The sequence below is a fragment of the Microcaecilia unicolor genome, chromosome 6 (assembly GCF_901765095.1).
Source record: "Microcaecilia unicolor chromosome 6, aMicUni1.1, whole genome shotgun sequence".
Taxonomy (NCBI): Eukaryota; Metazoa; Chordata; class Amphibia; order Gymnophiona; family Siphonopidae; genus Microcaecilia; species Microcaecilia unicolor.
This window is the reverse complement of record NC_044036.1, coordinates 7293044-7316365: the sequence shown is the minus strand read 5'-3', so window position 1 is coordinate 7316365 and position 23322 is coordinate 7293044. Positions and strand designations below refer to the sequence as shown.

At 44.9% G+C, this 23322-nt stretch overlaps 1 protein-coding gene across 1 annotated transcript in view; it reads right to left on the bottom strand.

Annotated features, from left to right (window-relative positions):
- The window catches only part of PTCH2 (patched 2), a 144945-nt gene that overhangs the window by 35917 nt on the left and 85706 nt on the right, over positions 1-23322 (bottom strand). The window contains exons 9-15 of the mRNA XM_030207504.1: positions 19364-19495; positions 19110-19265; positions 17573-17665; positions 17347-17472; positions 7516-7634; positions 6550-6922; positions 2294-2606 (exon numbers count right to left, since the gene is read on the bottom strand). Coding sequence (XP_030063364.1) covers positions 2294-2606; positions 6550-6922; positions 7516-7634; positions 17347-17472; positions 17573-17665; positions 19110-19265; positions 19364-19495 — 1312 coding nt within the window. The remainder of the gene's footprint in view (positions 1-2293; positions 2607-6549; positions 6923-7515; positions 7635-17346; positions 17473-17572; positions 17666-19109; positions 19266-19363; positions 19496-23322) is intronic.

Here is a 23322-nt window from a genome sequence, read left to right as displayed (position 1 = left end):
TGATGTTAAACAAAATTATTATATGCAGTCAATAAGAAACTCACTTTTTTAATATATCCTGGCATGAGTTTTTCAGTAGTCTGCCTGGAAGCTATAGTCAGCCTTATACTTGAATGACTGCCCGCATTTTAGATAAGACCCCTGATGAAGCCGTGAACAATGGTAAAACGGGACCTGTCAGGCATAAAAGAATAGGAAAAGTGCTGGATTTGCATTATGTATAATGATTCAGTATGAGCTGCTTTGAGCAAACCTTCGCAATGTTAGCGCACTCTCAGTTTGTGCAAATTTATAGCTAAAAAAACTGAAGGTTTTTTTTGGATCGATGGAAGATAACTGCAACCTACAAAGTGCCACTGAGGTTTCTGAGATACTTTTCCTTCCGAAAAAATACTATATTTGACAATCCTGTTGAAAATATTGATAAGTATATCTAATAAAAATGAGTTTCATATTGACTGCATATAACAATTTTGTTAAACACAAGACAGTCAATATTAGCCCAGATATTCAGTGCCAGAGCCCGGAAATGACTCAGCAATGAATACCCCAGGCTAATCTAGCCTGTGACACTCAGCATTTAAAAAAAAAACACTAAACTTCACCAGCTGAATATTGCCTAGACTATTGCTACAGGAACTTAAATCATACGACAGCTGTATGTATGTGGGCTGCAGGTGCCTGAACTCAATGAAAAAGAATTCCTCCCTCAATTAGTACCTCCCCACCACCTACCACCACTATACTGCAGAAACGCTCTGGAGTTAACCCTGTGGGAGCACTCTTGCTATGGCACACTAGTGCATGGTATCCCTGTGCAAACATTACATTTGGCACACTGGTGCATGGTATTCCTATGGGAACACTCAGGGTTTAGTATCCTATAACGTAGTATGTAACTTATATGCTAAGTGTGTGGCATACTTGTGGGTAACATTTGATGTGGAACACAGTGCGTAGTCAGGGTTTAGTATCCTATAATGTACTATGTAATTCAATCAATGTGGAAACTCAAAAGAATAAAACCTTTTTTCCCAAGAAACATCTTCCGCACCCTAGTACAGTCATTAGTAATAAGCCACTTGGACTACTGGAACGCTCTGTACGCAGGCTGTAAAGAACAGACCATTAAAAAACTCCAAACAGCCCAGAACACCGCAGCCAGACTCATTTTTGGAAAACCTAAATATGAAAGTGCGAAGCCCCTAAGAGAGCAACTGCACTGGCTTCAGCTCAAGGAATGAATTGAGTTCAAGATCTGCACGACCGTACACAAAATCATTCACGCAGATGCCCCACTCTATATGTTAAACCTAGTGGACCTACCGCCCAGAAATGCCAAAAGATCGGCCCGCAAATTCCTCAATCTGAACTTCCCCAGCTGTAAAGGAGTGAAATACAAACAGGCTTATGCTATGACCTTTGCGTACAAAACCACACAGTTTTGGAATGCGTTACCCAAGGCCCTGAAAACCATGAACAATCTAACCAGCTTCCGCAAAGCTTTGAAAACACATCTCTTCAACAAAGCCTACAAAAGTCATCCTCAATGAAACAAATCATTCCTTAAACCACCCAAGTACACCAAACACACCTCTCACACGACCTTACCTAACACCTTTCCATCTAAATTCTCTTATACCTCAGCTTATGATTGACTGCATTTAAATCATGTAACGACTTTATCATAACCATACTCTGTAAGCCACATTGAGCCTGCAAAAAGGTGGGAAAATGTGGGGTACAAATGCAATAAATATAATATAATATATATGCTAAGTTCTATAAAGAAACTAATAATCAAGTCACACAGAGAATTTTTTCCTCAGCAGCTTAAAACAGCTACTGAGAAACCTAAGAAAGTATCAGCTTGTGCAAGATGTTTCCTGGATTAAGGTTCCCCTGTTGATAGATTTGGCCCTTTCAGCTCAGAATTGTGCAGGTTTTTTGGTGACAAGATTGTTGTGGTAAGGACGTTGTTTACAGGGGCACTGAGACAGGAACAGAAGAATGGGAATGGTTTGAATATGTCCCAAGATAATGTGCCTCCGTGATTTTATAGCAAACAGTATTGAGACCATTCAGCAGCTGTAAATTGACAGATTGACATTTTGGTCCTTTATCGATCTCTTTAGTCAAGGGTTGCCGGAACAGACTACTTTCTTGTCATCGATCACAGGGTTATTTTATGAAACCAGATTGTGTCCACTCACAAGCCATGAGCGATCCAGCAGCCTGTAGCATACTTTGGTCATTGCCACCCTACCCAGTGCATGATCAGCAGAGACCTCACCTCTCAACCAGTCCTGGAAGTAATGCAGCCACATTTTGGGCAGCTCTTGATCCTTTACTCGCAAGATGTACTTGGCTGCCTGAAACGCCTGGTGCAAACTGTACAGGGCCTCCTGGCTCCGGGGGTAGTCAAATCCTCCCTTGGTCACGATGAACATGTTGTAGAAAGAGAAGTATTTGAACTGCGCAGAGATGAAGCTGTGCTCCTTGGTGTCACGTGGAACGATATCCGTCAGGGAGAGTCCATCATGTACCATCGTAGAGCCATATAGGCTAATCCCCAGCAATGCCAGAAAAAGGAACAGCACAACAGCCTGCACAGGAGACAATGAAGAAGTTGTGATCACCTGGGACATTCCCATTCCCACTGATGCAAGAAAACCAGACGCTGTGGTATAGGAGAAAAACACAAGAACAGCACTTTAAACTTATTTTTATTGTTTTAAATCCACAATACAATAACACTTAACATGTACTTTATCATCTCCTGGAAGCCTAGAGAACACATCTAATGGAAAGGGCAAATCTCCAGTTCCTGTAGGTTTCCCTGCAGAGTTTGAGGAAGCCCAGGACTCCCTTGTTTTTTAGGAACTGCACGAGGAAACATTTTTTTTACGCAGTTTTGAGATAAGGTGCTTAAAATATGTTGATAGAGGAGGCTTTTCTATGATTGTGTTGCGCTAAAAGGATTTTTTAAAATTAGACGTAAGCGCTCAGACTTTTCCTTTTTTTGAAATTAGATCTGTTTACTTGTTAAGAAAACTTGTTTATTGTGAAGGTTGTTTGAGTTTTCTTGGTTATTTGCACACTTCACTAACCCAATATCCATGGTTGTATATTAATATATTGTTGCTCTTTGCACCCAAAATTTTTTTAATTTTTTTTGTGGCGCAAGGAGGAACAATGGATTTTTAGATTAGACACAATAGATGTTATATTAATATATAGCATGCAACTCAGTTTTCTGTTTGTATGAGGATGTTTTTGCCTGTGATCTCGGGCACAGGCCCTTCTTTGTAGAATAATCTTCCACCATGAACCTTCCTATCTCAGATTTAAAACAGATTTGAAAACTCATCTATCTGAAAGATCCTATGGTGCTTATAATACCCTATATAATAATTTACACCTCCAACGTTCCATCGCTGTCTGGCTGCTTGGGTTCGTAACATCTCCTGACGTCAGCCAGCCTCCAGCTTTCCATTCCCCCTCACTGCCCCGCCATCACGTCAAAACATAATGACGTCAGAGGGCAGAACAGTGAGAGGGAAGGGAACGCTGGAGGCGAGCTGACGTCAGGATGTTACCAACGGAAGGGAAGCCAGCCAGGCCAGCCAGAAAACAATGAGGTACAAAGGAAGAGAGAATCGTGGCACATCGAAGGGAGGGATGGGATGAGAGGAGAGGAGAGGACAGGACAGGAGAGGAGAGAAGAGATTCTCAGGACACGGATGGGAGGGCAGGGAAGAGGAGAATCGCTGGACATGGAGGGGAGGGGATGGGAGGAAAGGGAAGAATCGCAGGACATAGAGAGGAGGGGAGGGCAGGGGAGAGACAAAAAAATCGCTTACAAGAGAGCCTTTCTAGGGCCCGTTTCATTGTTGAGGAAATGGGCTGGGTTCCACTAGTATTATAATATTAGTATACATACAATGATATTGTACCGTATCTTTGTGATTTCATGGCTGGACACTGTGACTACACTATACCTTAAGTCTTTACTTACGATGACTGTAATTTCCTTTCCTCCTTTCGATGAATTTAGTGTAGATGTGAACCGCCTGATGGTACTTCCAATTAGGTGGTATATCGAATGTAAATAAACCTTGGAAACTTAAAACCTTTGATTTAGAGTTTAAAAACCAGTCTCTGTAGAAAGCAAGATAGGGTCATATTCTTTGTATATACATAGATTAATTATTTGCTAGAGAAATTAGCCTTTAAAGGGAACATTCTTGCAAAGGGTCTTCCTGTGAGGAGTAGGAGAAAAACGATGATGTGATTTTGTTTAATTAGTAGTGATAGAGCAAAGTGACAGAACTGAAAGGGTCTCTCTAGCAATCTGCCTGCAGTATGAATCATCAAAGAATTGTTAGCAGACAGAACCTTGGAAGCAGATATGTATAAGTAAACCAGAGCTCAGTTACTGTCAATGCTGGAAGAAGTGCTATGACAGGAGCTGCACTGGCGATTATTACCTAGTGCATAAGAACATAAGATTTGCCACACTGGGACAGACCGAAGGTCCATCAAGCCCAGCATCCTGTTTCCAACAGCGGCCAATCCAGGTGGCAAGATCCCAAAACATTACATTTTATGCTGATTATCCCACAGGAAATAGTATGGAATTGGAGTAAAATAGGTCATTTCTGAGACTTTTTTTTACTATTCGGCCGAATACGAATAATGAACAAATATTATTCAGCCGAATACGAATACCGACTATGAATACTGGGTTTTGAGCTTTAACATAACAAATAATAAAAGAAGCAACGTGAAATCAGTACAGCCCCCGATTATTTGTATTTGAATTTAAATCACTATTCAGCTGAATAATGTATTCAGGGCACTTACCGTATTTTTCGGACTATAAGACGCACTTTTTTCCCCCAAAATTTGGGAGGAAAATGGGGGGTGCGTCTTATAGTCCGAAGGTAGCGAGTTCGGGATCGCCCTCCCCTACTTACGTGACATGATGTTCCCTGGTGGTCTAGTGACGTCGGGGCAGGAAAGAGCCCCGTCAGGGCAGTCAGGAGCACGGAGAGCAGCGCGCTGGGCAGGAAAGAGGGGGCTCTTTCCTGCCCCGACGTCACTAGACCACCAGGGAACATCGCGTCACGTAAGTAGGGGAGGGCGATTCCGAACTCGGACAAGACGCACCGGAGCACCTAGGTTTTAGAGGAGGGAAAAAGGAAAAATTTTTTTTCCCTATTTCCCTCCTCTAAAACCTAGGTGCGTCTTATGGTCCGGTGCGTCTTATAGTCCGAAAAATATGGTATTTGGGGCCGAATCGAATACGAATATTTGGGACAGCCCTAGTTTTATATTACTCTAACGAAAGCAGTTTATAATATAGTTTAGTAGTTAAATTTGGTGTTTAAAGCAGTTAGAGCCTAGTACAGCAGTGATTAAAGTCACTGTTTAGTGTCTGGGCTCCACCCCCCCCCCCCCCCCCCCCATGCTTAATCTTGGTTTTATAGGCTTTTCACTTAATTAGGTATATATAAGTTTTACAACAGCTAGTAATTATCTCTTAGAAATGTACCTGTTCCTGAGAGGCTGCTGTCCCTCGATATTCAGTGACAGTTAACTGGGCAGTGCCACTGAATATCAGCTCTGAACAGCCATTGAAAATGAGCAGGTTACCGGTGGTACACGGGACAGAATCCCAGCCAAGTTAGGACAGCTGAAAAGCCTTTAAAACAAAGAACACAAATAGCCAACAACTCCTGAGGCAAAGATAAGGGACTTTGTTCTGTCTCCATATTCATGGAGTCAGGTTGTTTATTTTTTTTTTATATGTATATGTATGTAGACCATTGTTATTCCTGTAAGTTTATATTGCTTGTGCCTTTAAGAAAGTCAGGAAGTGCCTTTGGACTACAAATGGTGGTCTTCCTACAGTGCTTTGTAATAGGCTTTTCCTGAGCACATGTCCCAGTTCCCTGTGCCTTGTAGGACTCTTCTTATTGGCTGGCCTTGCCCCTGTGTATGTGGGCTGGAGCCCGCCCTTCTTCTCTCCTTTTGAAGGTTTGAGAGTGTTAACTCCAGCATGGCTTTCTAAGGACTGTAAGCTGACTTTGCCGTCCCCGTTGCATACTCCCCTCTTTCAAGCAACCCATTTAAAAGTATTTACACCATTCACTCTTCAGTGTTGAAAGCCACCCTAGCTTATCTCTGCAATGAGAGACAGGGTGAGCTGGTAGCAAACGCACTCTCAGTTCTGCAAGGCAGAGACTCTTGTCCAGCACATCTACAACTGTAAGTTATTTTCTTTTGTTTGATTTGCATTAAAGAAGAGTTTGGTTCAAAAGTTCTGAGTCTTCACAGTGATGTTCTACTGCCTGCTAATCTCCTGAGTAGAAAGAGCAGAACAGACTTCAAACAACTTGGACATGCCAAAGGTCAGTTCCAACTGAGAATCCCACCATCACTAGCCAAAGCATAAATCAAAGAAAAAGGGAAACCTAAGCCCTGCATGGAAAGGCTCAGCAAAATCTCCTCAGTGGTACTGGTGCACAGAAGTTTCTGACATACCTTTGTTTGTGGTTTCAGCAGCAGGGGGGCATACTTCTCCCTCGCAATGTCTGACAGGTTCCACCTGAAACAGGGCAGCGGGACAGACTTCCTGCACCCTTTTTCCTCCTTCACTTGAGCCAGAAGATCCCGCATGGAGCTGGAGGAGCTGAAGGACTGCACAGAAGGGATGAAGATGGAGGGCGAGGTAGAGATTTGGGAGGTAGGGGGTAAGATGGTGATCACATGCTGCCCTGTGGGGTCACACCGGGTGAAGGCCTGTACTGTAGTGGTTATAGCGGTGCTGCTGTATGAGGTAGGGTGAAAGGTGTGGTTGTCGTTGGAGTCAGCATACTCTTGAGGCTGGATCTGGATGACTCTGCTTGAGCAAGAGCTAAAAAGGAAGGGGAAAGAGAGTTAGACTAGAAGGGCTTTCACCGATTTACTCAGGCCAGGAAATTCAAGCTACAGTGCATTCTTTGACTTTGCATATAAATAGAACAGGGAGGGGATAGGACATCTCAGAACACAGTGGGGTGAGGTTTAAGAATCAGTTACTCATATCTTCTTTCCGACGTATCTTTTTGGATAATATCTGTGATTCGATAGTTAGTGTAGCTGGAACTGCCTACCTTACTATTTACTGTTGGAACATTCTTATTTACAAATACTTTTGGAGACTAATTTAACCAAGCTCAAACTATTAAAGAGACGGGTGGCGAAACCAATCTGGAGCATGGAATATGCAGCTTTTATCCTGTTCCCACCCAAGAATGTAAATTCCAATTTCTCTTTCAACCTCTCTCGTTTTATTTTAAATCCCCGAGAAGTGGTGCCGACATGTGGTTTATCAAATCTAAACAAAACTTGGAAACCGCAGCCTACATGGTTGACTGCAAATGTTTGCCTGACTTTCAGACCTGCTAGAACAACCTGTGGCTGGCACTATCGACCCTTTCGGTGTAGAATGGAGATGGGAAAAGTTACCTGTAAAAGCAACAGGCTAAGTCAAGTCTTTTATCTTCTCGTCGGCGAAGATCCAGGCTTAAGATGGCAGGAAAAATGAGCAGCACCATAGCGAAATTAAACACCACGACAACAGCAGCCTGTCAGGAACAAAAGGAAAAGGACTTATGCAGAAAGACCTTAATATCAGATCTCAGCTATCAGCAGAAACGTGGCAGACTTTAGAGGAAAGATCTTGGCTTGAGGCCTGCAAAAACTGTTCCCTATAAGAGGAAGGGAGGCTGACGAGCATGTAATTATTTCTTACACGTGAAAAGACTGGAAAAGCAAGTGTTCGGTACCCTGTTCTCTAGCTCACCTCCAAGCTGGCAGACCTGCTGGAAACCCAAGGAGGGGGAAAGCGGGATCCTTCCCGTCACTGAGAGACCTCATCTTACAGACCTCCCAGGGAGTGAGGATGCAGGGCTGGCAGGACGAGGTACCTATCAATATCTTCCAGTCACTCTTTCTTGCTCACAGCCTGGCCTTTGCCACTGCTTTCCAGCACTGTGTACATCTAGTAGCATTATACTACTACTACTACTACTATTTAACATTTCTAAAGCGCTACCAGGGTTGCGCAGCGCTGTACAATTAACAAAGAAGGCCAGTCCCTGCTCAAAGGAGCTTACAATCTAAAGGACAAAAAGTGCAGTCAATCAAGACTGAGGCAGTCTAGATTTCCTGGATAGAGGTACAATGGTTAGGTGCCGAAAGCGACATTGAAGAGGTGGGCTTTGAGCAAGGATTTGAAGATGGGTAGGGAGGGGGCTTGGCGTAGAAATGATAAGTAGCAGTTTCAGCCTCGCAGGGATTCTTTTCAACTTCTGTGCCCAGCCCACTGTCCATGAGGAAGTGTCAATGAGGGGAGTGGGTGTGTGATTAGGGTTACCATATGGCTCCAGAAAAAGGATTCAGTCCGGGTTTTGCTTCCATTAAAAGCAATGGAAGTAAAACCCAGTCTGGCTCAATCTGTCCTCCTTTTTCTGGAGCCATACGGTAATCCTATGTGTGATGGAAGGGGGAGGACGAGATATATGTGTGCGTGTGTGTGTGTTTTTGGTCTGCCAAGAGCTATTCACAGCAGTGTATGAACAGGGTGCTGGTGTGAACCTCAGTCCTGGGTTCAGGCCAGGCTGGGACTCTCCATGTAACCTTGGCCACAGTGCCCCTCCCACCTACCCTCAGTTCTCTGCTTCCTGGAGAAATTATACAAAGTAGGGGGCAGACACACATCCACACTCACACAAGTGGAAGGGCTTAATCGAACGGGGCACCCAAGTTTTCCTGGGGGCATCCTCGCAGGATGTCCTCGCGAAGGGGCTATTATCGAAACAAGATGGGCGGCCATCTTTTGTTTCGATAATACAGTCGGGGACGCCCAAATCTCCACATTTAGGTCGACTTTAGAGATGGTCATCCCTAGAGATGGTCGTCCCCGGTTTTCGGCGATAATGAAAACCGAGGACGCCCATCTCAGAAACGACCAAATCCAAGCCATTTGGTCATGGGAGGAGCCAGCGTTCGTAGTGCGCTGGTCCCCCTGACATGCCAGGACACCAACCGGGCACCCTAGGGGGCACTGCAGGGGACTTCACAAATTGCTCCCAGGTGCATAGCTCCCTTCCCTTGTGTGCTGAGCCCCCAAACCCCCCAAATCCCACTCCCCACAACTGTACACCACTACCACAGCCCTTAGGGATAAAGGGGGGCACCTACATGTGGATACAGTGGGTTTCTGGTGGGTTTTGGAGGGCTCACATTTACCACCACAAGTTTAACAGGTGGGGGGGGCATGGGCCTGGGTCCGCCTGCCTGAAGTGCACTGCAGTACCCACTAAAACTGCTCCAGGGACCTGTATACTGCTGTCATGGAGCTGGGTATGATATTTGAGGCTGGCATAGAGGCTGGAAAAAATGTTTAACATTTTTTTTTAGGGTGGGAGGGGTTTAGTGACCATTGGGGGAGTAGGGGGAGGTCATCCTCGATTCCCTCCGGTGGTCATCTGGTCATTTAGGGCACATTTTTGTGGCTTGGTCATAAAAAAAAAAAAAAAAGGACCAAGTAAAGTTGGCCAAGTGTTTGTCAGGGACACCCTTCTTTTTTCCATTATCGGCCGAGGACGCCCATGTGTTAAGCACGCCCCAGTCCCGCCTTCGCTACGCTTCCAACACGCCCCCATGAACTTTGGTCATCCCCGCGACGGAAAGCAGTTGAGGAAGGCCAAAAATCGGCTTTCGATTATTCCGATTTGGGCGACCCTGGGAGAAGGACGCCCATCTCCCCATTTGTGTTGAAAGATGGGCGCCCTTCTCTTTCAAAAATGAGCCCAATAGTGAAACAGAGACACAAACAGGGATACACACACACACTGAGGAAGAAAACCAAAAGAGAGACACACACTGAGACACAGACACAAAAGGCTTAGTGCACAGCTCAGTGTGGGTTCTTTCTGTGCAGTGTCCACTGCTGTTATGGCATCTTCTGAACATGGAAGTTTAGTGTGCAAGAAAACCCTGCACAAGACCCGAAGGGTTAACGCCCAGTTTTCTAATGCTGGGAGTTTAGCTCATGGTTTAAGGAGAGTAAAACGTTGGTCCTTTTTTCTTCTTTTTTTTTACCAACTTTATTTATTCCAACTTCAATAACATATCAAACATATTACAAATGTATTGTTTGGGTTTTATTTTTGCCATACAATAATATCACTTGATATACTAATGAAATCCCACACCTATAATCCCCCCTCCCACCCCATTTTACAAACTGCCATGAATCTAGCTAAGAGGTGATGACTGGACTCCTGCGTTACCTGTCAATGTCTTTTGGGATCTCCACAGAGTATATGAGGCCCATATTTTAAGATAATGCAAAATCCTGCCACACTTTTTAGCAGTAACTTAGACCTGGTCCATTTTTCTGTGTCTAATGCTAGTGAAGGTTTTGTGCCAGCATAATCCATCTGTGACTTTTATTCGAGCGTTACTGAAGGGGATGGGTGGACAACCTAGTGAATAAAATGGAAAACCAGCAGCAGAAATGATCACATCGCTGAATGTGGGGTTAATGAGGAGGTGCCATGGCCGTAAAAGAACGGGCAACAGGTTTACATGATATCACACCAATCAAATATATGCACAGAATATACAGACCTAATCTATATATATAAAACTCACCCTCAACGTTCTGAAGACAGTGACGTCAGTGAAGCCAAGCCCTGACTTCCTTCAAAAAGGTTCGAAGGTTCGTGGTGGTGAAGCCACCAAAATCGCTCCGGGCCCCGCCCTCGAGGGAGGAGCAATGGCAGAACAACCAAGGGGTTGGCAGGGAGGGAGGCAGGGATACGGGGGGGTGGGAGGTGGGAAATCGCTCCGGGCCCCGCCCTCGAGGGAGGAGCAATGGCAGAACAACCAAGGGGTTGGCAGGGAGGGAGGCAGGGAGGCGGGGGGAGTGGGAAATCACTACGGGCCCCGCCCTCACGTCAAACGTCATGACGTTGAGGGCGGAGCAATGCCACAACAACAAAGGGGTTGGCAGGGGGGGGGTGTTGCCGACGAAAACCTTGCTAGCACCCGTTTCATTTGCTCAGAAACGGGCCTCTTTTACTAGTATGATAATAATACACATGCAGACAGAGCTTCTCCTGTCCCAGGTACAACCTAGGTTTTAGGCAGGCTATAAGTTTTGAAAATAATAAACGTTTGTTGAAAATACTGATTCTGTAGCTAATTCATACCCAGCGTTGCTGGAGGATCTGGTAACAGCAGTCCGGGTTTAAAATAGGTTTGGACAAGTTCCTGGAATAAAAGTCCATAGTCTGCTATTGAGATAGACATGGGGAAACCACTGCTTGTCCCTGGGATCAGCAGCATGACCCTTGCTACTATTTGGGATTCTGCCAGGTACTTGTGACCTGGATTGGACACTGCTGGAAGCAGGATACTGGGATAGATGGACCATTGGTCTGACCCAGGATGGCTATTCTTATGCTTTGATGTGCTCGAATGAACGCATGTTTTCATGCCCACTGCCCCCTCGCCCCTTGTTTGCATGCATATTTATTTACTGCATCAGAAGCAGATACTCAAAACCCGGAACTAAAGTGCATATTGGAAAAGTCCATAACTCAGGATGAACACAGAAACATAGTGAAGTGATGCTCAGAAGAAATTCTATACAACTGATATGCGTACTTAATTTGCGCTAGTAAACTGAAATTAGGGGAGGAACATGCCTGACACATGCAAACAAAGGTTTCCAGTAAATGTGGCTCTTATGCATGTGGAAGGCTCTCCACAGAGTGGATGAACACAAAATCCCACGGGATACAGATACAGAAAAACAAAGTGGGAAGTGGACCGATGACTTCAGGACGCCAAGACTAAAGTGATATAAAGTAGAATAAACTTTACTGTAGACACAGTACTGTGTTTCGGCCACAGGCCTGCCTCAGGAGTCTTGAGCGGTGTAAATAATTTTTTTGAATCACTGTCTCGTCTTGGACGTTACCAAAAACTTTTTATAGCCAACGCTGGATGGTCTAATCAAAGACTTCCAAGATCGTCGAACAAAGGTGTAGCAGTACGAAAACGCTTGTAGTTATGCACATGTCCATACAAAAAACTGGAAGTGGAAGCCCATGTTGGCACTGTTTGCACTTACATTTTTGAAAGGCTTCACTTGCTCTTATTCTGACCTACGGAGATCCGTTTCAAAAAAACATATTTAACGCATCTCAAACACTTGCAAGGATATGATAATAAAAACGATGCACCCATATCCTTAACCTGCTGTCTAAATACCAAAAAAACCTTTAAGCCTTTCTTGTGTCTTTTTGGTAACGTCAGGATACATCCATATTTTCTGACCATAAAAAAGGTCCTTAGATTTCTTGAAATATAGCGACATCAAGGCCTGCAAATCCTGCTCAAAAATAAAAACCATTTGCAAAGTTGATCTATCACTCACGTCATTTGTTGTTTGCTGTAGGAAGGCAGGTCAGGAACTATTTCTTCTGTTCCCACATTATTCAAAACTTCATTCTGAACCATGTTAACCTTATCATCCTCATTCAGCATTCCATTACCAAGGTTTATTTTTAGGGGAAACAGAAGGCAAATAATAAACCTTTGTCAAGGGTGAAATATGTTCTGAAGAGTATTTCAAAAGCTCACATAAATATTTTTTAAAAGCATCTCCTGGTGTAAGACCCAAGAATTTTGAAAAGTTGAGAACACGCAAAATTAGTCTGCGATTAAAGTTCTCTAAATATTCCAATCTTCTAAGAATTAATAAATTATCTTGAATAAATGTAGACGTAACATCTTGAACTGCCTTTACTTTTTCTTTAACATCTTGAATCTGTGTTGAAAAGTCTGTTTTAACAGTCTCGGTATTCTCTGACAAGGTATTAATTTTACTTACAAGTGATGACAATTCAGTTGTAGTTTTGGACATTAAGGAATCCATTTTTGTCAGCACCCTCCATACTCCTTCAAGCGTTACTCCCTCCAAGGGAACCAAAATTTTGGCGCCACTTCCAGATGGAGCTCCGGCGGATACATCAATCTGAAGAGGGGTTTCCTCTGTCGGTAGGGTTACAATGCCTTCCATAGACACCACTACCGCAACCCAACTCTTTGCTTCCACCGGGCAGGGTAGTGGGAGGCAAACCAGAGGAGAAAGTGATAGATGTAGGCACAAGTCTCCCAGCGCTCCTCCGCTAAGGGGCTAACGGGCTCTCCAACTCTGGATCGTGAAGATAGGTTAATTGCGTATCTCTCTATGGACTGCTGTAGAAGAGTGGACGCTCAACTGGCAGAAGCATTCGGCTTTCCCACTTCCTTATGCTTGGTATGGGGCATTTCTGTCTCTGAGAAAAACGATTCAACAGTAGTCTGGATCTTCATGAGAAAGACGCTCACTCATGCAGCCATCTTAACTCTGCCCTGATTGTGGCTGGACAAATTTAGATGGGCTGGAGTGGAGATTTGATGGCAACTCCAATAGTTGAAAATTAAGCTATGCCGGGCAGACTTCTACGGTCTATGCCCTGAAAATGGCAAGGACAAATCAAGATCATATATGTATATGTAGTATCACATCACGCCTTATGTTATGAGTTTATCTTGCTGGGCAGACCGGATGGACCATACAGGTTTTTTTTTTAATCTGCCATCATCTACTATGTTACTACGTAACACTCCAGTAGAAATCCACCAAAGTGGAAAACTCTGAGATCCCATGGGATGCAAGAAGAGCAGAAAACAAGTGGGAAAACAACCATGGATTCCAGAGATAAGAGGGGCAACCTTAATACTTTTAAGAAGATTTTTTGGTAAAAAGACTTGAAACAACATCATGTTTCGGCCTATGGCCTGCCTCAGGAGTCTGTTGACGAAAACTCTCCAATGTAGGTATCTTATAGCAAAAACATTAAGGAGGTGAAAATTTCCATACCCTCCTTAACATTGTTTGGAGAGCTTTCTTCAACAGGGCAAGTCTCTTAACCCTCCATTGCCTCAGGTACAATGTGAGCCCTCCTGGGACAGAGAAATGTCCAGAGTACCTGAACTCACCTTGAGCTACTACTGAAAAAGGTATGAGCAAAATCCAAATAAATAAATAAATAAAATAAACAGACTCCTGAGGCAGGGAAACACGGTGCCATGTCGAGTCTTTTTATCAATAAATCTTCTTAAAAGTATTAAGGTTGTCCCTCTTATCTCTGGAGTCCACGGTAATTTTCCCACCTGTTTTCTGCTGCTACTACATAACACTGGCATTAGGCTTTGAGCATTGGCCCCTAGGTGTAAACATTTCGTTTACACTTGCAGTAGGAAACTCCACAGACAAAGGAACACACAATGAGGAAGAGACAGAAAGAGGATGAGAAGACACGTACTGACAGACACATGCACACTGAGAGAGAGAGAAAGACGCACCGTGAGGGATGCTCAATAATTACCATTAACATCCACGTATGTAAATAGCCACTGCTGAACATGGAACAGTGATCAACGTACAAAGGAAATTGCATGCAAAGGAGATACTACTACTACTTATCATTTCTTTAGCGCTACAAGGCATACGCAGCGCTATACACCATACACAAAAAGACAGTCCCTGCTCAAAGAGCTTACAATAGTAACATAGTAACATAGTAGATGACGGCAGAAAAAGACCTGCACAGTCCACCCAGTCTGCCCAACTAGATAAACTCACATGTGCCATTTTTTGTGTATACCTTACCTTGATTTGTACCTGCCTTTTTCAGGGCACAGACCGTATAAGTCTGCCCAGCACTACCCCCACCTCCCAACCACCAGCCCTGCCTCCCACCACCGGCTAAGCTTCTGGGGATCCCTGCCTTCTAAGCAGGATTCCTTTATGTTTATCCCACGCATGTTTGAATTCCGTTACCGTTTTCCTCTCCACCACCTCCCGCGGGAGGGCATTCCAAGCATCCACCACTCTCTCCGTGAAAAAATACTTCCTGACATTTTTCTTGAGTCTGCCCCCCCCTTCAATCTCATTTCATGCCCTCTTGTTCTACCGCCTTCCCATCTCCAGAAAAGGTTCGTTTGCGGATTAATACCTTTCAAATATTTGAACGTCTGTATCATCACCCCTGTTTCTCCTTTCCTCCAGGGTATACATGTTCAGGTCAACAAGTCTCTCCTCATACGTCTTGTAACAGAAATCCCATAGCATTCTCGTAGCTTTTCTTTGCACCGCTTCCATTTTTTTAACATCCTTCACAAGATACAGCCTCCAAAACTGAACACAATACTCCAGGTGGGGCCTCACCAACATCTTATACAGGGGTATTAAAACCTCTTTTCTTCTGCCTTTTCTTCTGCTGGTCACACCTCTCTCTATACAGCCTAGCAATCTTCTAGCTACGGCCACCGCCTTGTCACACTGTTTCGTCGCCTTCAGGTCCTCAGATACTATCACCCCAAGATCCCTCTCCCCGTCCGTACCTATCAGACTCTCCCCGCTTAACACATACGTCTCCCGTGGATTTCTACTCCCTAAGTGCCTCATTTTGCATTTCTTCGCATTGAATTTTAATTGCCAAACGTTAGACCATTCTTCTAGATTCCGCAGATATTTTTTCATGCTTTCCACTCCCTCCGGAGTGTCCACTCTGTTGCAAATCTTGGTGTCATCCGCAAAAAGGCAAACTTTACCTTCAAACCCTTCGGCAATATCACTCACAAATATATTGAATAGAATCGGCCCAAGCACCGATCCCTGAGGCACTCCACTACTGACCTTTCTCTCCTCCGAGCGAACTCCCATTTACCACCACCCTCTGGCGTCTGCCCGTCAACCAGTTCCTAATCCAGTTCACCACTTCGGGTCCTATCTTCAGCCTGTCTAGTTTATTCAAGAGCCTCCTGTGGGGAACTGAGTCAAAAGATCAGTAAAGAGGATTACAGGAGTGTGAACATAATCGTAAAGGCGCTTTAGCTGCAGGGATTAAATTACAAGCCGTCATTAACTTGCAGTCCCAGTCCTGTCATACATTTCACATGCACAAACTCTCTTTCAGAACTGGTGCAAAACTGACAAGTAAACAATACCCACTGACTTTATTCCAAAGCATGTAATTCTCCTTCCAGAACGTAATTTCCAAAGGCATTTACCTAGATAAACTCCCTAGTCTCCAATCTGCCCTGCCCTGAGTGGACCGTTGTATGTACACAGTTTCAAGCATTTTAACTGTCATAAAGCAGGAGACATGCATGCGGGGATTTCATTACAAAATCTCTACAAATCCTTCACCATGCAGGAGCAGAGCCTAGCCCCACATTTTCAAAAGACAATTCAGCAGACCGCTCTTCTGAAATGTAGCATAAAGTGTAGAAGCCTGGAATAAACTTCCTGAGCCCCTACGTCTTGCCCCATCCTTGGCCATCTTTAAATCTAGACTGAAAGCCCACCTCTTTAACATTGCTTTTGACTCGTAACCACTCGCCTCCACCTACCCTCCTCTCCTCCTTCCTGTACACATTAATTGATTTGATTTGCTTACTTTATTTTTTGTCTATTAGATTGTAAGCTCTTTGAGCAGGGACTGTCTTTTCATGTACGGTGTACAGCGCTGCGTATGCCTTGTAGTGCTATAGAAGTGATAAATAGTAGTAGTAGTAGTCTCTTGTAACCAGAGCTACATAATGCCTCAGTCCACCAATAAGAGCCAACCTCATCAGTGATGTCACAATGGCTTGATTGTCCTATACTTGGCTCACTTTTATTACATAGCTCTTTGAGCAGGGACTGTCTTTCTTCTATGTTTGTGCAGCGCTGCGTACGCCTTGTAGCGCTATAGAAATGCTAAATAGTAGTAGTAGTAGTCTCTTGTAACCAGAGCTAATATTGTGATGTCATAATGCCTCAGGCCACCAATAAGAGCCAACCTCATCAGTGATGTCACAATGGCTTGATTGTCCTATACTTGGCTCACTTTTATTACATAGCTCTTTGAGCAGGGACTGTCTTTCTTCTATGTTTGTGCAGCGCTGCGTATGCCTTGTAGCGCTATAGAAATGCTAAATAGTAGTAGTAGTAGTAGTAGAAGCAGGAAAATGCTATGTCAACCACTGGAGTTATTCTCCTTCCCTACGCTAAACCTCCTGACAGTCTGGCTAATTTTATTTTCAGCTCTGATGAAGGCAGCTTTCAGCAATTTAATGGGTAAAGGCAAGGCAGGAACACGAAGAGCGAGAGGGGGGAGAGGAGGAGGTAGATATGTGACAAGAATGGATAGACAGAGGTGAAGGAGAGAGAGGCTGGCACCCCACCTGAAGGGAGAATGCCCGCAGAGCTGGAATGGGCACCAGACCTGCCATGAAGAAGGCAATGACGTTATTCATAGACGTCAGGGTGACACTGGTTCCAGTACGACGGAGGCATTCCCCTGTCCGCTCCTACAATGGAAAACAGAAGGGGCATCACACGCATATAATGAGGCTTGCTGCCCCTCTCTCTCTCTCTCTCTCGAACACTTCTCATGCACAGCATACCAACCTTGATCGGGGTGCTGGATCCAGCTTCAGTGAAGGCATGTGCTAGAAGAAACATGTCATCCACTCCAATACCCAGAGCCAGGAAGGGCAGCACCTGAGGACACGACAGAGACCACCAGACTTTATGCTGCGATACTGGTTGTGCCCTGAATTTGGTGAGGCCACTGTTCCAGGAGGGGGTGCTGCTTCAATATTAGGGACAGACAGGTTCCCTGGAGTCCTGCAGAGTTAGCCTGTTTCTCACTACTGAAAAAGTGCTTGTGAAACAGCGCCCCCTACTGGCAGATCTGTAGGTGGAGGACTCCTGCTCAGAGAAAACAGTGGCTGAGAGGCACATTCTAGCACTGTACTCCAGGGAAATGCTCAGTATTTGCTGCACTGTAGCACAGTATCCCTGCAGGAACACTCAGGGAGTGGCATATTCCAGTCTGGGAATGCCACACTATAGGGATGTATTTCTGTGACACATTTTATTACAGTAGGCATGCTCTGGCTCAGGGCCACCGAGAGACTAGGCTGGGCCCGGGGCAAGGCCGCCCTGCCTCCGCCCCCCGCCGCTGCTGCCCCCCGTCGCTGCAGTCCCTGGTCTCACCTGCCTGCCTCCTCGGCTCCGGGCCCCCTGCATTCGAAGCGGAGGTCACAGATCGCCTCCTTTCTGGCCTTCCCTCCCTGTGTCCCGCCCTCGTCTGATGTAACTTCCGGTTTCCGCGAGGGCGGGACACAGGGAGGGAAGGCCCGAAGGGAGGCGATCTGTGACTGCCGCTTCGAATGCAGGGGGCCCGGAGCCGAGGAGGCAGGCAGGTGAGACCGGGAACTGCAGCGCCGGCAGCCTGACCCTGGCACCGGGCCCTCCTTGGAGGCTCGGGCCCAGGGAATTTTGTCCCCCCTGCCCCCCCCCCTCTCGGCGGCCCTGCTCTGGCTGTGGCACACTACAATGTGGTATTCCCGTGGGAACACTCTTGTGTGTGTTACAGTGTAACACGGTATTTCTGTGGAATGCTCTGGGTAATTTTCAGTGGCAGGTTTATCCAGGTACGTGGGCTCTTTGAAAACTATCTGCTGTCAATGAGGGTGAGGCAGATGTGCTGTTCTACAATGCCCTTGCTTTTACCTGTATTTTCCTGGAGCTGCCAACTTAACCAGTTCCAGAGGAGAGATATTAGCCCAGTCCTGGATTTTTGGCACACTCAGCCAGTTAGGTTTTCAGGATATCCACAATGAATATGCATGAGATAGGTTTGCATGTACTGTCTCTATCTCATGCATATTCATTGTGGATATTTTGAAACCTGGACTGACTGGATGTGCCCTGGGGACTGGGTTCAGAATCCCTGGCATAACAGAACTTGGGTTGTATCAGACACTACAAATCCCCCACTGCTTTAGGATGTTAAAATAAAAAAAAAAAACAGGACTGGCCAAAAGGCCTGTCTCCTGGAACTGGGTAACTGGCAGCTCTGCAGCTGGATTAGCATTTGCAAAACTAGGCGTGTGTATGATCATCGTTATTTTGATCTACTCGGATCAATTTCTCGTACCTGAGTGGTGGCAGCATTGAAAGAAAGTCCCAGCAGCGAGCACAACCCCAGCCCTGACGCCACAGACAGGGCAACCAGCAGGACTCCAGCCAAGCCCACAGCACCCTGGGATCTGGAACAGTCCCAGCGCAGCATGGTGACACAGGCGTATGCGAGCTGAAAGAGAGAGAGAAGACAGAAGTCAGAGCGTGACAAACACGGCAGACCCACAGTTACCATGGGCGAGCCATTCTGTGGCTTACTGAGGTGCGTACCATGAGGAGATACCCGCCAGCAACACGGATCACACTGACATCGGAGAAGGATTTCATAATGTCATTCAGCGTCGTGGTGGAGAAAGCATGGATGCTTTGAGATGAGTTCTGTGGCACAGACTGCTGGGCAAGCTGTGAAAAGACCAATAGGAAACTGTCACTGATCCGCTGGCAATGTCAGGAGCTATTAGTGACAAGGGAGCAGTGCGGAAAGCCAGAGAGCTCACGCCATATAACCCAAGCACGGGGAAAAGGGAAGGACCAAGGCACCCAACATTCTAAGAACGGCCAGTAGACAAAGGAGCTGATGAATGCCTCTGTATAAGTCTTTGGTGAGACCTCATTTATTGTACAATTCTGGAGACCACACCTTCAAAAAGAAATAAACTGGTTGGAGTCAGTCCAGAATAGAGAATGACGTGAGGACAGAGTTTGTTCCTGCCCCCACGAGCTTTGTCCCCATCCTCGCGAGCTCTGTCCCCGTCTCAACAAGCTCTGTCCCCGTCCCCGCAAGCTCTGGCGGATCCCATCCGCACAAGCCTTGATCAATTATGATTTTATATTTAAATCACTTAATTACTACTACTACTACTACTTAACATTTCTAAAGCGCTACTAGGGTTACGCAGTGCTGTACAATTTAACATAGAGGGACAGTCCCTGCTCAAGGAGCTTACAATCTAAAAGACAAGTGAACAGTCAGTCCGATAGGGGCAGTCAAATTGGGGCAGTCTGGATTTACTGAACGGTAATTAAACTATTTAAAAAAACAATATTCTCTAGAATTATTGTTTTATAAAACACAAACAGTACAGATAAAGGATCAACAAAATCCCTTTTCTCCCCTCACAAATATCCCCTCCACTATCGGGAAAACTGAACAAGCCAAAATTCTACAGAATGCTACATAGGAAATTTATGCTAACAGAATAGCTCAGTCACACACACAGAACACAAATGCCAGATACATAATAGCTGACCAAAAATGATTTGCCACACCAAAGAAATAGAAAGAGATGCATTTTCACCTATACTGTGCAAAATATAAAGATCGCACATGCCAAGGGTGGTGTTAGGGGAGTGCAACTAGGACAACTGTCCCCTGGCCAGAGAGAGCCCTATGCCTGTTGGAAGCTGAAGGAGGCATGGCCTGGTATTTGGGGTCCCCTCCCAAATTTCTGCCCTGGGCCCTAGCCACATCTAACACCAGCTCTGGCAGGATACACATTTCAAATCTGACATATTCTAATCACAAAACAGAAAATAATTTTTCTTGTCATTTTATTTTTCAAATCATATTGGTCCCAGACTCTGGTTTCTGTTTCCCTCTTGCTTGGTATCGTAGGCTTGATTACAAGCAATTTCAGAGTACACCTTGATAAGCTGCCTATATATTTTATATCTTATGAACTCCAAAAGGAACATCTCTTTAGCATTCGGGTACTACAGTGAGCATTAGCAGTAAACTTGAGACTGGGATCATAGTCCATATATTCTGCCTTAAGAGTGAGTTAAATTTGTGCAAATCGTGACGATAATGCAACCATTTGGAGACACTACCCCGAAGATGGGCTTGGTTCAAATAAAACAAAAAGTAGCGCTATCTGTATTTATTTTATTAATTTATTTATTACATTTGTACCCCACATTTTCCCATCTATTTGCAGGCTCAATGTGGCTTACATAGTACCGTAAAGGCGTTCACCAAGTCTGGTAGAGAACAAATACAAGGTTATATTGTGGTCGAATAAGGTCGGTGTGTTTCAGGCACCATGAGGGTGGGAGGGAGGGAAGGTTGTATATTGTCCAGTACGATCATTGGTTTTGCTGTGTTGTTGGATGTGGGGATTTAAGTTGGATCGGTAGGATAAGCCTTTTTGAACAGGTTGGGTTTTAGTGATTTCCTGACGTTTAGGTGGTCAGAGATGTAATGGATACTCAAACTTTTTAACAGAATCAGCAACAGATATATAAATGAGGAAACGAAACAGAGAAAGATAAATTAAGGTAAATACAGGAAGAATAGGATTTTTCTTTGACTGGATTTCAACACAAAACAAGAATGCATCCAGGACCTTGTAGATTCAAAATGAGAAGACAGCTGGGAAGAAACAGAGAATGCCACATGAGCACTCTTAGTGCCGAAAGAGAAATGTAGGTAAAGGATAGAATAAGTACAGCGAGACTCTTTAACTGGAACCCTGAAAGCCCAACTGGACAGAATGAACGACCGCAAAAATTAAAGCTAAAGAAGGACTTTGTTGTCTACTCGTACCTGAGCCCCTTGACCCTTGGTTTCTAGTCTCACCCTTGAATGAATAAACAAATCCCCTCTGAAAGTCAACATTCTGCAAAAACAAAAAAGAGCAAAAAAGCAAAAATGCGGCACTGGAACCAAACCCTCCTTGGAATCATCATGCAGCCCACCTTACCATAAATAACCAAGTTATTGACATGGGTATCCGTGGAACCCGGCCGCAAATGAAAGTTAAATGGCTTCCTGCACCACACTGGCCTAAAAGATGAGAAAAGCATGAGAAGTCAGCCTCAGCCAGCCGATTCTCTCTACCCCGGTTTCCGTTTCCGAGACCCGCACCCTCCTCGTTGCCATCAGACGCCCGAACTAGGCCTCAGTTGGCTCCACACTTCCACTGCAAGACCTCTAGATAGACCACCAGAACAAAAGAAAAATGACTTTCTTACCCGCCTGAAAACATTCGGGCCACCCCCACAGAGAAAGGGAAATAATAACCAAGGCAGATAGGGATGGCGGGAAAAAATATGATTATTCCAGATCACGTAGCACCTCAGTCCCTAACACAACCCCCCCCCCCCCTCCTTTTATTATTATTATTTCCAGCTTAAGGACCAGTTTCCTGGTCAACAATCATCTCTCAGCCAACAAATTTGTCAACAGCCACAACCACACCAGGGCTCACCTACACAGCAGCACAGATGGGATGAAGCCAGACAGTGAAGACACAGACTACAGGCCTCACTTCACTTCAGCATCGTTTTCTTCTCTGTTTCTCTCAGGATCTTAGTCACATGCATGCTGCGTTTTTGTGGTGCTCGCAGACACCAGTGCCGTGCCCGGGTCCCGTCTTCTAATGCAACTTCCTGTAGTTGTCACTAAACAGGAAGTTGCATCAGAAGGCAGGACCCTGCAGAGAGAAGGCCCTGGAGCAGGCCTGTGGAAAATAGAAATCGCCTGCAGCTTTTTTTTTTTTTTTACCGCTAGAGCAAAGCTTTTTACCATTCCCGCAGGGCGGTAAAAAGTTTTGCTTCCACACCCATGGTAAACAGACTGATTTTTTCCCCATTACTGTGTTATTCTCTAGTCCAGAGGGTAGCTACTAAAATGGTCAGAAGTCTTCATCATAAAGCGTATGAGGACAGACTTAAAGATCTCAGTATGTATATTTTGGATGAAAAGCAGGAGAGAGGAGATATGATAGAGACATTTAAATACCTCCATGGTATATATGCACAGGAGGTGAGCCTTTCAGCTGAATGGAAGCTCTGTAATGAGGGGGCACAGGGTGAAGGTGAAAGGGGACAGACTCGGGAGTAACCAAAAGAAACAGTTGTTCATGGAAAGGGTAGTGAATTTCTGGAACACTGGAACTGGTGTGTTTCAGCCGTACAGGCCTGCGTCAGGTGTCTTCTCGCCGTGTGTTGATTTTCAATTCTATCCAATTATAAAGGGAATATGTGTGTCTCTGCTCCGATCTTTTTTGCTTGACTTTGTTTCAAGGATTATTTAATGCTACATTTTTAAAAAAGAGACACACATATTCCCTTTATAAGTGGATAGAATTGAAAATCAACACACGGCGAGAAGACTCCTGACGCAGGCCTGTACGGCCGAAACACAGCTGTGTCGAGTCCCTTTCTCCCTGCTATCCTTTGGCTAATAAAGTGTTTTAATTTTTTATAAACAAGTGTCGTCTTTTTCA